Source organism: Schistocerca serialis, chromosome 6 (genome assembly GCF_023864345.2).
Source record: "Schistocerca serialis cubense isolate TAMUIC-IGC-003099 chromosome 6, iqSchSeri2.2, whole genome shotgun sequence".
Lineage (NCBI taxonomy): Eukaryota > Metazoa > Arthropoda > Insecta > Orthoptera > Acrididae > Schistocerca > Schistocerca serialis.
In genome coordinates, this window is record NC_064643.1 from 433969122 (window position 1) to 433983703 (window position 14582).

The window sequence follows — 14582 nt, forward strand, 5'->3', positions numbered from 1 at the left end:
GCAACTCCACCTACTCACTCTATGCACCACCAATGGAACTACATTCTGGTCTGAAGATGGTCTTTCTATGACAGCCAGTTATCAGAAAAATAACCAATTGCAATCTAGAATGGTTATTTCTTGTTAGGTTAAGGAAGAAGCTCACTTATTTTCTAATGATGACTTCAGTTCAATCTGTTGGCAAGTTTAATGGTAACTTCTGGAGCCTGTCAAATTTACATTTTTAAGTGTACAGCAATGAAATAATATGAAATCAGTACTAGGAAATGCAAATGATTTGCTGGGTGGTTCTGGTTAAGTGTGATTCATCTGTAAAAGAAACCAAATACAAGCAAGACTTTAGTGTGACAAGTTCTAGATTATGACTCCAGCATGTTGAGTAGTGAAGTGTGTATGAATCAGAAAATGAATAAAGTCTACAATGTGCTACTAGGACATTGCAGGTAGTTTTAGGGCCATTGGAAAGTATAATAGAGGTGCTCAGTGCACTTAAATGAGAATTTTCGGAAGAAAAATGACATTGTTTTCATGTAACCTAGTTGGATAAATTTAGGGAGTCAGCATTTGAAGAAGACTGAGCAACTTCACAGAGTCAATGTAATGGAAGGTTAAGCTATGGGCTGGTGACACATACAAAAGGAAAACAACAGAAAATAAATAATATAACAATGCATGTACAGTAGCTTGTATATCTGTAGATGTAGAACACACGGTGTCCTTAAATATTATTGACATGGCAACATCACTGGAAATTATTTTTGTGCCTTCCTTAATAATCCATATATTTGATCTTCCTGATACTGGCAATGACATGGAACTAATTAAATTTAGTCTCTTAAGAAGTTTCACAAAGTACTACCTCAACAAGTTGCATCAAAATTAATTCAGTGGCAGTGAACAGGCAGTTTATTACAGAAAATGTTTTCTTGTGTCTGCCAGAGGGAAAAACAATTTCACTCTTGAGTTGCCATCCTAGGAAATGACAAGCAAAAATGTTTTGCAATGAAAGGGTATCTCCTGTACGTGTCACCTCAAATGGGCTCTAATTTTACAAATTTATCAAGTACACAAATCTGTATATTTCAACCAAACATTTTCAGGCTAATGAAATTTATAGGTTGACCAGCTTAACCGATGTTAACTTTTGTGCATATATTACTTGTATATTTAATCTCTTCCACCTATATGAAGATGGATAGAAATAACTAGCTTCAAAATATGTAATATAATTTTCAAGTGTGCACCATTGTCTGTTAGTCATAGGTAAAAGAGAATGGGAACCTTTGCAAATCATTTACACAGTATGCCATCAGATTGTGACTTAGCAATATTTTCATGATGTACAATATTTGGCGACATTTATTTGCAGCCTGGATTTATGAAAATGCGGTTCAGTCAAATAATATTAAGATGAGTTTAAATTATTTGTATAGGTTTTCAGCACAGATGCCCCTCAAGCTGATACGGGGCTGAATGCTTATCATACTGTGGGTTACAACTGACAGAGTGGTGTGCAATTCAAAATGAAATTGCTTATCTTTAAGCCAGTTCTGTTCTAATAAAAACATAGGTAAAGTTGCTGTTTTAAGGAATACATTAATCCTGTTTGTTGTTGTTAATTCTTAAAAATTTAGAAGTACCCTGAAGTCAAATTATGTGACACTATTGTAGTTTATTTATCCGTGATGGAACAAGTTCTTATATTTAGATTCCATAGATTACAGTTAAAACTTGTGCATTCTTTTTAGCTAAATATAAGGCAACTTAACTGCTTGCTACACCATTACTTACATAAAATCTCATATTTTCTAAATTAATACCTTGAACAAGATACAAACATGTAGAGCAGATTACAGAGTATCCTCATGTGATATTGGTTATAAACATTTGCAAAGTGAAGAATAAATTATATGGCCCATTTATAAAAATTCTGAAATCGAATGTGTCAGTTTGCTTCAACAGTTATTACTGAAATGTTGGTTCCCGAATTTTTGGGGCAAACATGTCACCCGTGAACAATGTCATCATCATTATCATATGTGCTGCATGATTCTGTTCGATAAACATTGCAAACTAAATGTTCAGTAACTTATTACAGTGTCCCAGTGGCTATGAAAGTGGACTCAGAGAAAATGCTCTTATTCATTCCTTTGTTATAATACAAACTACAGAACAATCATTTCTTTAATTTGTAAGAGCAATGGAATTCTCATTTTCCTATTTTAAGCAAGAGAAAGAAACCACTTAATTTAGACCTCAGGCAGTGAAAAATTTTGTTACCTTTTCATGCAGCAGGTCCAGTGCTAACTGTAGTCCTACTGCTTTCATGTCAGTTTTCTGAAGAGCACTTGTGATATACATGTGCATATCAAGAAATCTTTCCATTGCACCTCCAAGTTCAGCTTGTTCTATTTCCAGTTGTGACAGCAAATTCACAAACCATTCAAATGAACGTTGATCTCTGTTTATCCAGAAGAAGTCGACCTAAATTGTAAATTAGGTACGATCATTGCACAGGTCTTTACTTGTACAAAACATAAATGTAGCACTTATTGAACATGCAGACTGAGAGAGAAAGTGATAAATAAAAACCACTAAATTCAATCTTTGCAAACATATATAATACAACTGTGTCAAGACTGTTGTTTTGCTCTTTGGCATTTAGTGTTTGAAAACTGAAAAGGCTAGAATTTTAGACAACAACATACTTCTGCCAAAATGGAAACAGTTTTGAGACTTGCAGACTTGGGATAGGCCTTCTTAGAGACAAGATCCAAGTAAATGTTTAATGATGTTAGTTGCACCCCATGGAACCCATTGAGAGTAGTCTCTGTGCATCCCTAACTACTTTCAAAATCCCAAGGTATGCAAGTGAAATGCACATTATGAAATATAGTTATATCGTACTATTTTTAAATTATATTATTATGTAAAATATTGATTTTAAGAATTACTGTGAAGATGATATTACAATTAGTAGAAGGAATTTCATACAGAAACTTCTTTACTTTATCCTTAAATTGCACTACTTTAGCCCTGATATTGCATGGCAGGCTGCTGAATATACAGGGTGCGTCAAAAAAATGTACACACATTTTGAACTGCCATAGACAATTTATTTCCCATTCTACAAGGTTAAATATCTGTGGGAAAGTAATGTTATGTTTCTTCAACAGGTGGCAAGGAAATAACTGCAACATGGCGGATGTGCGTTTGAGCTTTGAAGTGCGGAAGCAGATAATTAAGTGGTACTGGAAGTTTGAGAATGTAGCTGCGGTTCGAAGACAGTGGAGAAGTGAGTATGGTACAGAACCACCTTCAAGGTTAACAATTACACGTCTACAAGACAAATTAGAAATTTATGGAACAGTGTGTGATGTGCATAAAGGTGATCAGAGTGACCTCGTACAGCTACAAGCTATGATTCCACAACTGTGGTCTTGGAAATGTTTCAGCGTTCGCCTAAAAAATTTTCAAGGCAAGCAGCGCGTGAGAGTAAAGTAAGTGTTAGTAGTGTGCTACGCATTCTGAAGAAAGGCAAGTTTCATGTGTACATTCCAAGGCTGGTGCAACAGCTAAGTGACAATGATCCAGATTGAAGGTTAGAATTTTGGGAATGGGTTCAGGAGATGGTGAGACATGAACCGGGATGTATGGGTAGCATAATTTGGTCGGATGAAGTCCAATTCAAGCTCAATGGAACTGTCAATAGGCACAACTGTGTGTACTGAGCTGAAGATAATCCTCACATTACAGTTGAAAAGGCTGTGAATTTGCCTGGTGTAAATGTGTGGTGTGGTTTGTCTGCAAGGGGACTCATTGGGCCTTTCCGCTTTGAAGATACTGTTACTGAAGAAACGTACCTAACAATGCTTGCTGACTCTATATTCCCTGCCATTCATGCATTATATGGTAATGATGAGTTTTATTTCCAAGATGATGGTGCCCCGCCGCACTATCATAGGGATGTACGAGCATAACCTGGATCACAATGTGCCAGGCCAGTGGATAGGACGTAGGGGACCAATCAAGTTTCCTGCACGCTCTCCAGACCTCAAAATGCTGATTTATTCTTATGTTGTTGTTGTGGTCTTCAGTCCTGAGACTGGTTTGATGCAGCTCTCCATGCTACCCTATCCTGTGCAAGTTTCTTCATCTCCCAGTACCTACTGCAACCTACATCCTTCTGAATCTGCTTAGTGTATTCATCCCTTGGTCTCCCTCTACGATTTTTACCCTCCACGCTGCCCTCCAATGCTAAATTTGTGATCCCTTGATGCCTCAGAACATGTCCTACCAACCAGTCCCTTCTTCTTGTCAAGTTGTGCCACAAACTCCTCTTCTCCCCAATTCTATTCAATACCTCCTCAATAGTTATGTGATCTACCCATATAATCTTCAGCATTCTTCTGTAGCACCACATTTCGAAAGCTTCTATTCTCCTCCTGTCCGAACTATTTATCATCCATGTTTCACATCCATACATGGCTACACTCCATACAAATACTTTCAGAAATGACTTCCTGACACTTAAATCTATACTCGATATTAACAAATTTCTCTTCATCAGAATCGCTTTCCTTGCCATTGCCAGTCTACATTTTATATCTTCTCTACTTCGACCATCATCAGTTATTTTGCTTCCCAAATAGCAAAACTCCTTTACTACTTGAAGTGTCTCATTTCCTAATCTAACTCCCTCAGCATCACCCGACTTAATTCGACTACATTCCATTATCCTCGTTTTGCTTTTGTTGATGTTCATCATACATCCTCGTTTCAAGACACTGTCCATTCCGTTCAACTGCTCTTCCAAGTCCTTTGCTGTCTCTGACAGAATTACAATGTCATCAGCGAACCTCAAAGCTTTTATTTCTTTTCCATGGATTTTAATACCTACTCCGAATTTTTCTTTTGTTTCCTTTACTGCTTGCTCAATATACAGATTGAATAACATTGGGGAGAGGCTACAACCCTGTCTCACTCCCTTCCCAACCACTGCTTCCCTTTCATGTCCCTCGACTCTTGTAACTGCCATCTGGTTTCTGTACAAATTGTAAATAGCCTTTCGATCCCTGTATTTTACCCCTGTCACCTTGAGAATTTGGAAGAGAGTATTCTAGTCAACATTTTCAAAAGCTTTCTCTAAGTCTACAAATGCTAGAAACGTAGGTTTACCTTTCCTTAATCTTTCTTTTAAGATAAGTCGTAAGGTCAGTATTGCCTCACGTCTTCCAATATTCCTACGGAATCCAAACTGATCTTCCCCGAGGTTGGCTTCTACCAGTTTTTCCATTCGTCTGTAAAGAATTCGCGTAAGTATTTTGCAGCTGTGACTTATTAAACTGACAGTTCGGTAATTTGCATATCTGTCAACACCTGCTTTCTTTGGGATTGGAATTATTATATTCTTCTTGAAGTCTGAGGGTACTTCACCTGTCTCATGCATCTTCCTCACCAGATGCTAGAATTTTGTCAGGAATGGATCTCCCAAGGCCTTCAGTAGTTCTAATGGAATGTTGTCTACTCCTGGGGCCTTGTTTCGGCTCAGGTCTTTCAGTGCTCTGTCAAACTCTTCACACAGTATCGTATTCCAGATGTGGAAAGGGTCCTTCCGGATGCCATGAAGGGTACAGTGTGCACCCACCTGCGGGTGGTCGCTCATGTCGGCACCAATGATGTGTGTCGCTATGGATCGGAGGAAATCCTCTCTGGCTTCCGGCGGCTATCTGATTTGGTGAAGACTGCCAGTCTCGCTAGCGGGATGAAAGCAGAGCTCACCATCTGCAGCATCGTCGACAGGACTGACTGCGGACCTTTGGTACAGAGCCGAGTGGAGGGTCTGAATCAGAGGCTGAGACGGTTCTGCGACCGTGTGGGCTGCAGATTCCTCGACTTGCGCCATAGGGTGGTGGGGTTTCGGGTTCCGCTGGATAGGTCAGGAGTCCACTACATGCAACAAGCGGCTACACGGGTAGCAGGGGTTGTGTGGCTTGGGCTGGGCGGTTTTTTTTAGGTTAGATGGCCTTGGGCAAGTACAGAAAGGGCAACAGCCTCAACGGGTGTGGGGCAAAGTCAGGACATGCGGGGACCAAGCAGCAGTCGGAATTGTAATTGTCAACTGTCGAAGCTGCGTTGGTAAAGTACCAGAACTTCAAGCGCTGATAGAAAGCACCGAAGCTGAAATCGTTATAGGTACAGAAAGCTGGCTGAAGCCAGAGATAAATTCTGCCGAAATTTTTACAAAGGTACAGACAACAGAGAAAATTTGGAATAGATTTCACATAAATTTTCTCAGCATGTTATAGTCTTAGGTGGAGATTTCAATTTACCAGATATAGACTGGGACACTCAGATGTTTAGGACGGGTGGTAGGGACAGAGCATCGAGTGACATTATACTGAGTGCACTATCCGAAAATTACCTCAAGCAATTAAACAGAGAACCAACTCATGGAGATAACATCTTGGACCTACTGATAACAAACATACCCGAACTTTTTGACTCTTTAAGTGCAGAACAGGGAATCAGTGATCATAAGGCCGTTGCAGCATCCCTGAATATGGAAGTTAATAGAAATATAAAAAAAAGGGATGAAGGTTTATCTGTTTAGCAAGAGTAATAGAAGGCAGATTTCAGACTACCTAACAGATCAAAACGAAAATTTCTGTTCCGACACTGACAATGTTGAGTGTTTATGGAAAAAGCTCAAGGCAATCGTAAAATGCGTTTTAGACAGGTACGTGCCGAGTAAAACTGCGAGGGACGGGAAAAACCCACCGTGGTACAACAACAAAGTTAGGAAACTACTGCAAAAGCAAAGAGAGCTTCACTCTAAGTTTAAACGCAGCCAAAACCTCTCAGACAAACAGAAGCTAAACGATGTCAAAGTTAGCGTAAGGAGGGCTATGCGTGAAGCGTTCAGTGAATTCGAAAGTAAAATTCTGTGTACCGACTTGACAGAAAATCCTAGGAAGTTCTGGTCTTACGTTAAATCAGTAAGTGGCTCGAAACAGCATATCCAGACACTCCGGGATGATGATGGCATTGAAACAGAGGATGACACGCGTAAAGCTGAAATACTAAACACCTTTTTCCAAAGCTGTTTCACAGAGGAAGACCGCACTGCAATTCCTTCTCTAAATCCTCGCACAAATGAAAAAATGGCTGACATCGAAATAAGTGTCCAAGGAATAGAAAAGCAACTGGAATCACTCAATAGAGGAAAGTCCACTGGACCTGACGGGATACCAATTCGATTCTACACAGAGTACGCGAAAGAACTTGCCCCCCTTCTAACAGCCATGTACCGCAAGTCTCTAGAGGAACGGAGGGTTTCAAATGATTGGAAAAGAGCACAGGTAGTCCCAGTCTTCAAGAAGGGTCGTCGAGCAGTTGCGCAAAACTATAGACCTATATCTCTGACGTCGATCTGTTGTAGAATTTTAGAACATGTTTGTTGCTCGAGTATCATGTCGTTTTTGGAAACCCAGAATCTACTATGTGGGAATCAACATGGATTCCGGAAACAGCGATCGTGTGAGACCCAACTCGCTTTATTTGTTCATGAGACCCAGAAAATATTAGATACAGGCTCCCAGGTAGATGCTATTTTTATTGACTTCCAGAAGGCGTTTGATACAGTTCCGCACTGTCGCCTGATAAACAAAGTAAGAGCCTACGGAATATCAGACCAGCTGTGTGGCTGGATTGAAGAGTTTTTAGCAAACAGAACACAGCATGTTGTTATCAATGGAGAGACGTCTACAGACGTTAAAGTAACCTCTGGCGTGCCACAGGGGAGTGTTATGGGACCACTGCTTTTCACAATATATATAAATGACCTATTAGATAGTGTCGGAAGTTCCATGCGGCTTTTTGCGGATGATGCTGTAGTATACAGAGAAGTTGCAGCATTAGAAAATTGTAGCGAAATGCAGGAAGATCTGCAGTGGATAGGCACTTGGTGCAGGGAGTGGCAACTGTCCCTTAACATAGACAAATGTAATGTATTGCGAATACATAGAAAGAAGGATCCTTTATTGTATGATTATATGATAGCGGAACAAACACTGATAGCAGTTACTTCTGTAAAATATCTTTGAGTATGCGTGCGGACCGATTTGAAGTGGAATGATCATATAAAATTAATTGTTGGTAAGGCGGGTGCCAGGTTGAGATTCATTGGGAGAGTCCTTAGAAAATGTAGTCCATCAACAAAGGAGGTGGCTTACAAAACTCTCGTTCGACTTATACTTGAGTATTGCTCATCAGTGTGGGATCCGTACCAGATCGGTTTGACGGAGGAGATAGAGAAGATCCAAAGAAGAGTGGCGCGTTTCGTCACAGGGTTATTTGGTAACCGTGATAGCGTTACGGAGATGTTTAATAAACTCAAGTGGCAGACTCTGCAAGAGAGGCGCTCTGCATCGCGGTGTAGATTGCTCGCCAGGTTTCGAGAGGGTGCATTTCTGGATGAGGTATCGAATATATTGCTTCCCCCTACTTATACCTCCCGAGGAGATCCCTAGAGAGATTAGAGCGCGCACGGAGGCTTTCAGACAGTCGTTCTTCCCGCGAACCATACGCGACTGGAACAGGAAAGGGAGGTAATGACAGTGGCACGTAAAATGCCCTCCGCCACACACCTTTGGGTGGCTTGCGGAGTATAAATGTAGATGTAGATGTAGATCTCTCATTTGATCTTCATCTATATTCTCTTCCATTTCCATAATATTGTCCTGAAGTACATCACCCTTGTATAGACCCTCTATATACTCCTTCCATCTTTCTGCTTTCCCTTCTTTCATTGGAACTGGGTTTCCATCTGAGCTCTTGATATTCATACAAGTGGTTCTCTTTTCTCCAAAGGTCTCTTTAATTTTCCTGTAGGCAGTATCTATCTTACCCCTAGTGAGATAAGCCTCTACATCCTTACATTTGTCCTCTAGCCATCCCTACTTAGCCATTTTGCACTTCCTGTTGATCTCATTTTTGAGACGTTTGTATTCCTTTTTGCTTCCTTCATTTACTCCATCTTTACATTTTCTCCTTTCATCAATTAAATTCAATATTTCTTCTGTTACCCAAGGATTTCTACTAGCCCTCATCTTTTTACCTACTTGATCCTCTGCTGCCTTCACTATTTCATTCCTCAAAGCTACCCATTCTTCTTCTATTGTATTTCTTTCCCCCATTCCTGTCAATTGTTCCCTTATGCTCTCCCTGAAACTCTGTACAACCTCTGGTTCTTTCAGTTTATCCAGGTCCCATCTCCTTAAATTGCCATCTTTTTGCAGTTTCTTCAATTTTAATCTGCAGTTCATAACCAATAGATTGTGGTCAGAGTCCACATCTGCCCCTGGAAATGTCTTACAATTTAAAACCTGGTTCCTAAATCTCTGTCTTAACATTATATAATCTATCTGATACCTTTTATTATCTCCGGGATTCTTCCACGTATACAGCCTTCTTTTATGATTCTTGAACCAAGTGTTAGCTATGATTAAGTTATGATCTGTGCAAAATTCTAACAGACGGCTCCCTCTTTCATTTCTTAGCCCCAATCCATATTCACCTACTATGTTTCCTTCTCTCCCTTTTCCTAGTATCGAATTCCAGTCACCCATGACTATTAAATTTTCGTCTCCCTTCACTACCTGAATAATTTCTTTTATCTCATCATACATTTCATCAATTTCTTCATCATCTGCACAGCTAGTTGGCATATAAACTTTTACTACTGTAGTAGGCGTGGGCTTCGTGTCTATCTTGGCCACAATAATGCGTTCACTATGCTGTTTGTAGTAGCTTACCCTCACTCCTATTTTTTTTATTCATTATTAAACCTACTCCTGCATTACCTCTATTTGCTTTTGTATTTATAACCCTGTATTTACCTGACCAAAAGTCTTGTTCCTCCTGCCACCAAACTTCACTAATTCCCTCTATATTTAACTTTAATCTATCCATTTCCCTTTTTAAATTTTCTAACCTACCTGCTCGATTAAGGGCTCTGACATTCCACACTCCGATCCATAGAACGCCAGTTTTCTTTCTCCTGATAACAACGTCCTCTTGAGTAGTCCCCATTTCTTCTTATGAGGTGTACAAACGTAAACCACATAACCTGGACACATTTTGGAATGAGATTCAGGCGGTGTGCGTAGAAATCTCATTGAACACTTTGGTATGATGTACGGAATCAGTGGTGACTGATGCTGAAGGCCACCAGTTTGAACATCAATCACATTCGCAAAGTACATTTATTTTTCCAATTGGATTTTAAGCTTTCCATTTCCAGAAATTTAACATTGTAGAACGGGAAATAAATTTTCTGTGACACTTCAAAGTGTGTATACAATTTTTTAACTCACCCTGTATATGGAGTTATTTACCTAACTCCTTTCTCTACTAGTATTTACCCATACATCCTGTTGTGTAGGTCCCATCATGAAGGAGAACTTTCAGAGATGTGGAATGAGTTAAAGTATACATTAGCAAAAGTAAAGCAGATTGTAGAAATTGAATCTGTATAACAGTAGACCATCATTATATTGCTTGGAGCTGTTCATGCCTGTGCCAGATGAATTCAGTCAAATAAATCAGGAAGTAAGCTGCTACTTTGAGAAAACCCTACAACCTCCTTTTACATTAAATAGCTGTTGTCTGTCTCCAATTAGTAGCTTAAAACTTGCCTGATTACATTGGTATTTTTTGAAAAAATAATAACCAACATCTGTAAATAAGCTCTGTTTACAACATTTTGCTATTTGTTATGCACCTTTACAATAAACACTGCTAACTGCTGCGTAGCTAACATTACTATTTAATCCTTTAATCTAAATATTTAGGTAATTTGTTCAAGGACTGGCTGTGAAGTTTGTTTTTAATTTTCTTTTCAGTCCGTAGAGATTGCTTTTCCTATTGTGTGTGGGATATCTTTGTACCAGAATGTATGTTAGTAATAGTTAAGTAGTGCCTGTTTTGGGAAGCGAGTGTAAGAATTCCAAGACCCTAAAAAAAATAAAAAAAATAAAAAAAAATAAAAAAAGGGCAGGTGAAACTGGGCCCACTGCCACAACCACCACCCCTCCTAAAAAATAATTATCTTCATAATCTGAAATCAAAACCTGCCCCAGTGCACGGACAGAAATATGAATCTGTTAAATAAATTATCAGTGGCTGTTTCATTATAATATTCAGTCCTCATAGAGAGTTTACTTTTGAAAAATTATCCAAAACTGGATGCCAAAAGTGTTCAGTGCTCTTGATCAGTACCAATCAGACGAGGTCTCCACAAACAATGATTCTGCAATTAAGCCTGCATGACCCTATTAATGCAACTTCTAATTTATTTCTGTAGCACAAGGTAAGCTTCGGTATACATTAGATGATGATGATGATGATGATGATTATGATTATGTTGTATGTGTGTCACTCAACAGCAATGGTGATAAGTGCCATTATGAACGGTCAGCATGCCATTCTCATGGGAGGGGAAAGGGGGGGGGGGGGCACTGCTCACACAGACAAAATTGATTAAAATGTATTAAAGCCCTATCAATTACAAATAATTGCCATTATGAGACACTAAGTTATGAGACACTAAGTTATGAGACACTAAGTTATGAGACACTAAGTTATGAGACACTAAGTTATGAGACACTAAGTTATGAGACACTAAGTTATGAGACACTAAGTTATGAGACACTAAGTTATGAGACACTAAGTTATGAGACACTAAGTTATGAGACACTAAGTTATGAGACACTAAGTTATGAGACACTAAGTTATGAGACACTAAGTTATGAGACACTAAGTTATGAGACACTAAGTTATGAGACACTAAGTTATGAGACACTAAGTTATGAGACACTAAGTTATGAGACACTAAGTTATGAGACACTAAGTTATGAGACACTAAGTTATGAGACACTAAGTTATGAGACACTAAGTTATGAGACACTAAGTTATGAGACATTAAGTTATGAGACACTAAGTTATGAGACACTAAGTTATGAGACACTAAGTTATGAGACACTAAGTTATGAGACACTAAGTTATGAGACACTAAGTTATGAGACACTAAGTTATGAGACACTAAGTTATGAGACACTAAGTTATGAGACACTAAGTTATGAGACACTAAGTTATGACACTGAAAATCTATTAATAAGAAAGTGAATCTGTCTGGGCAAGCTGCCCAGCACCCCAAGGATGAAGCCTGACGGTGTACAAAATTTCAGAACCTGTGTTGTACTCATGTTGGCAAGGATGGTAGGCAGATCCCCAGCCAAATTGACATTTGCTCTGATGTCAGTATGTAAAACACATAGTCAAAATATGCTGAACTGAAAGCGTCTCAGCAAAAGCTTCACAGAGTGACAGGTCTTCCTCGTGAAGGAGGAAAATTGTGTTAACGGCCTATGTCTTAGGCACAGGATGGTAAGCCACACTTCTTTCCATCACTGTCGTTGGCATGAAGTCTGACATGCCCCTGTAGTTGATTAAAGTGATCATAGTTTGTTATTTGTCACTTCGAACCATTTGTTTTCCCACTGCCACATTTTTTTTTTTCTCTTTGAATGAGATAACCATGTGCAAGAGGCCAGCATCTCATCAGTCATCACCAACCGTACATGGTCTTTTGGCTGCTGTGTTGGGTGTCATTACTATTTACCCCAACATGTCCAGGTACTCAACGAAAGACCGCCTCCTTGCCTTGATGTGTGGTTGGCTGTAAGGAGTCATGGATGGCTTGCATCAGCTGGTCTTCCAGTTACATTTGCTGGGATACTTTTAGTACTCTAACTGAGTCAGAAAAGATGAGAAACCTTGTAATGCAATGCCTTTGAATCCCCTCCAGTGCTGTAATAAGGCCATTCTACTCTGCACCATAATTTGTAAATTATTCTGGAAAGCATGCTTGGAAAACCATATCAGGGAAACCAGTCGAACAGCCTATTGCATTTGCTAACTGGTATCCATATATGTGTACAATAATAAAACTGTGGTACTGTTAAAAATGAAGAAAACTTAAGTTTTAGAAATGTAGCCTGGAGTGCAAGTTTTCTTGCACTGCATCAAATGTGTAATCACTTTGGACCTCTGAAGATGCCAAAGCTGCAATTTGTTCCATCCCTTGCTGTGTATCCTGTTATCTAATATATCCAGATCAGTAACATGTATCCCAGATGGCTTGGTTACATGGGGTCAACTCCTCAGCAGCTCCTCAGAGTTGTGGTGGACTGCCAAAACTAAATGCCAATGATCGAAGCAATGTTAAGATTTTCAGGACCTGCTAAACAGATGAAGGTGCCACTCTATCTAGAGTGGTGATTTACCAGACTACCCAAACAGGCTCTGAACTGGGCTGGTCCGAAAGACTCCAGTCAGTATCTGCGTACCCTTATAGCTGACTGCTTCTAACATCTTGAGGTAGGAAATAGGGCAGATTCATAAACCACATTGTGGAAGTGGCAGGAACTGTCTGCTTCCCACACCTTTCTGTTGAGAACCTTAATAATATTCAATGGCCTGAAGCCATCTGTTTGTAGATCCTTTAGATGCTGGCACCATGTTAATTTTAAATCAAATAGTAGGCTCAAAAAGTGCACAGTGTCCTTAAAATATAAAATATTGTCACCCATTGTGAGCTCTGGTTGGTTGAGACTGACGAGCACAGTTAAAATTGACAAGTTGTCTTCTCTAGTGAGAAACTAAAACCACATTTATTGGCCCTAGTTTCCAGTCGCATGATTGTCAGCTATAATTACCTCCTTGTCTTTATAATGTCAGTTGATGAGTAAGAGACTGAAGTCTTCCACATACAAGGAACTTCTAACAGGGCTGCTTCTGCTTGCCGATGGATGTCATTGGCAGCACTTGCCAACAATGTGATACTGAGTACACACTTTTTTTTTGGGGGGGGGTTCATTCTCTTGAACAAAGCTGTCAGACAAGGAATTACCTACACAATAGTGAAAATGCCTGCTCTCTAGTAAAGACTGAATAAGCAGCGGCAGAGGTCTATTTAGTCTCCATTCATTACGTTTGTGAAGGATGTTGTACTTCCAAGAGTTGGCCTTTGCTTTTTTAAGATAAAAAATCACATAAACTAAATGTTTCTGGTATTAGAAAGACTCTTACATTGTTGTCCCTAGCAGAATTGAATCATCAAGGGTGAAACTGTATCGTCTGCCAAAACCACACTGGGAGCAGCACAGGGGACCTCAGGATTCGAGGAGCCAGACGAGGATGGTTGACCATGTGCTCAAGTATTTTATCCATGCAGCTAGTAAAGGCTGCACTCTTAACTGTTAGAGTTGGTATAATCCTTGGGTTGTTCCCATAAGGGAATTAATATTGATTCCTTACAAATCGCTAGATACAGTCGCTCAAACCAGATTTGACTAAAACAAGATAGGAGCTTGCCATTGGCTTCAGGGCACAGATGATGGAGCATGGTGCAGTGAATCTAGTCCTGTTCTGGAGGAGTGCCTCTGGCTGCAGGTAGTGCCGATTCCAATTCTCACATGGAGAATGATTTTAGACCACTTCATTACATGAGAAGAAGCAAA

The 14582-nt window shown here is 39.6% G+C and overlaps 1 protein-coding gene across 1 annotated transcript in view; it reads right to left on the bottom strand.

Annotated features, from left to right (window-relative positions):
- LOC126484349 (NADPH oxidase 5) overlaps window positions 1–14582 on the bottom strand; it is a 500777-nt gene that overhangs the window by 44100 nt on the left and 442095 nt on the right. The window contains exon 17 of the mRNA XM_050107810.1: window positions 2281–2484. Within this exon, the coding sequence (XP_049963767.1) occupies window positions 2281–2484 (204 nt within the window). The remainder of the gene's footprint in view (window positions 1–2280; window positions 2485–14582) is intronic.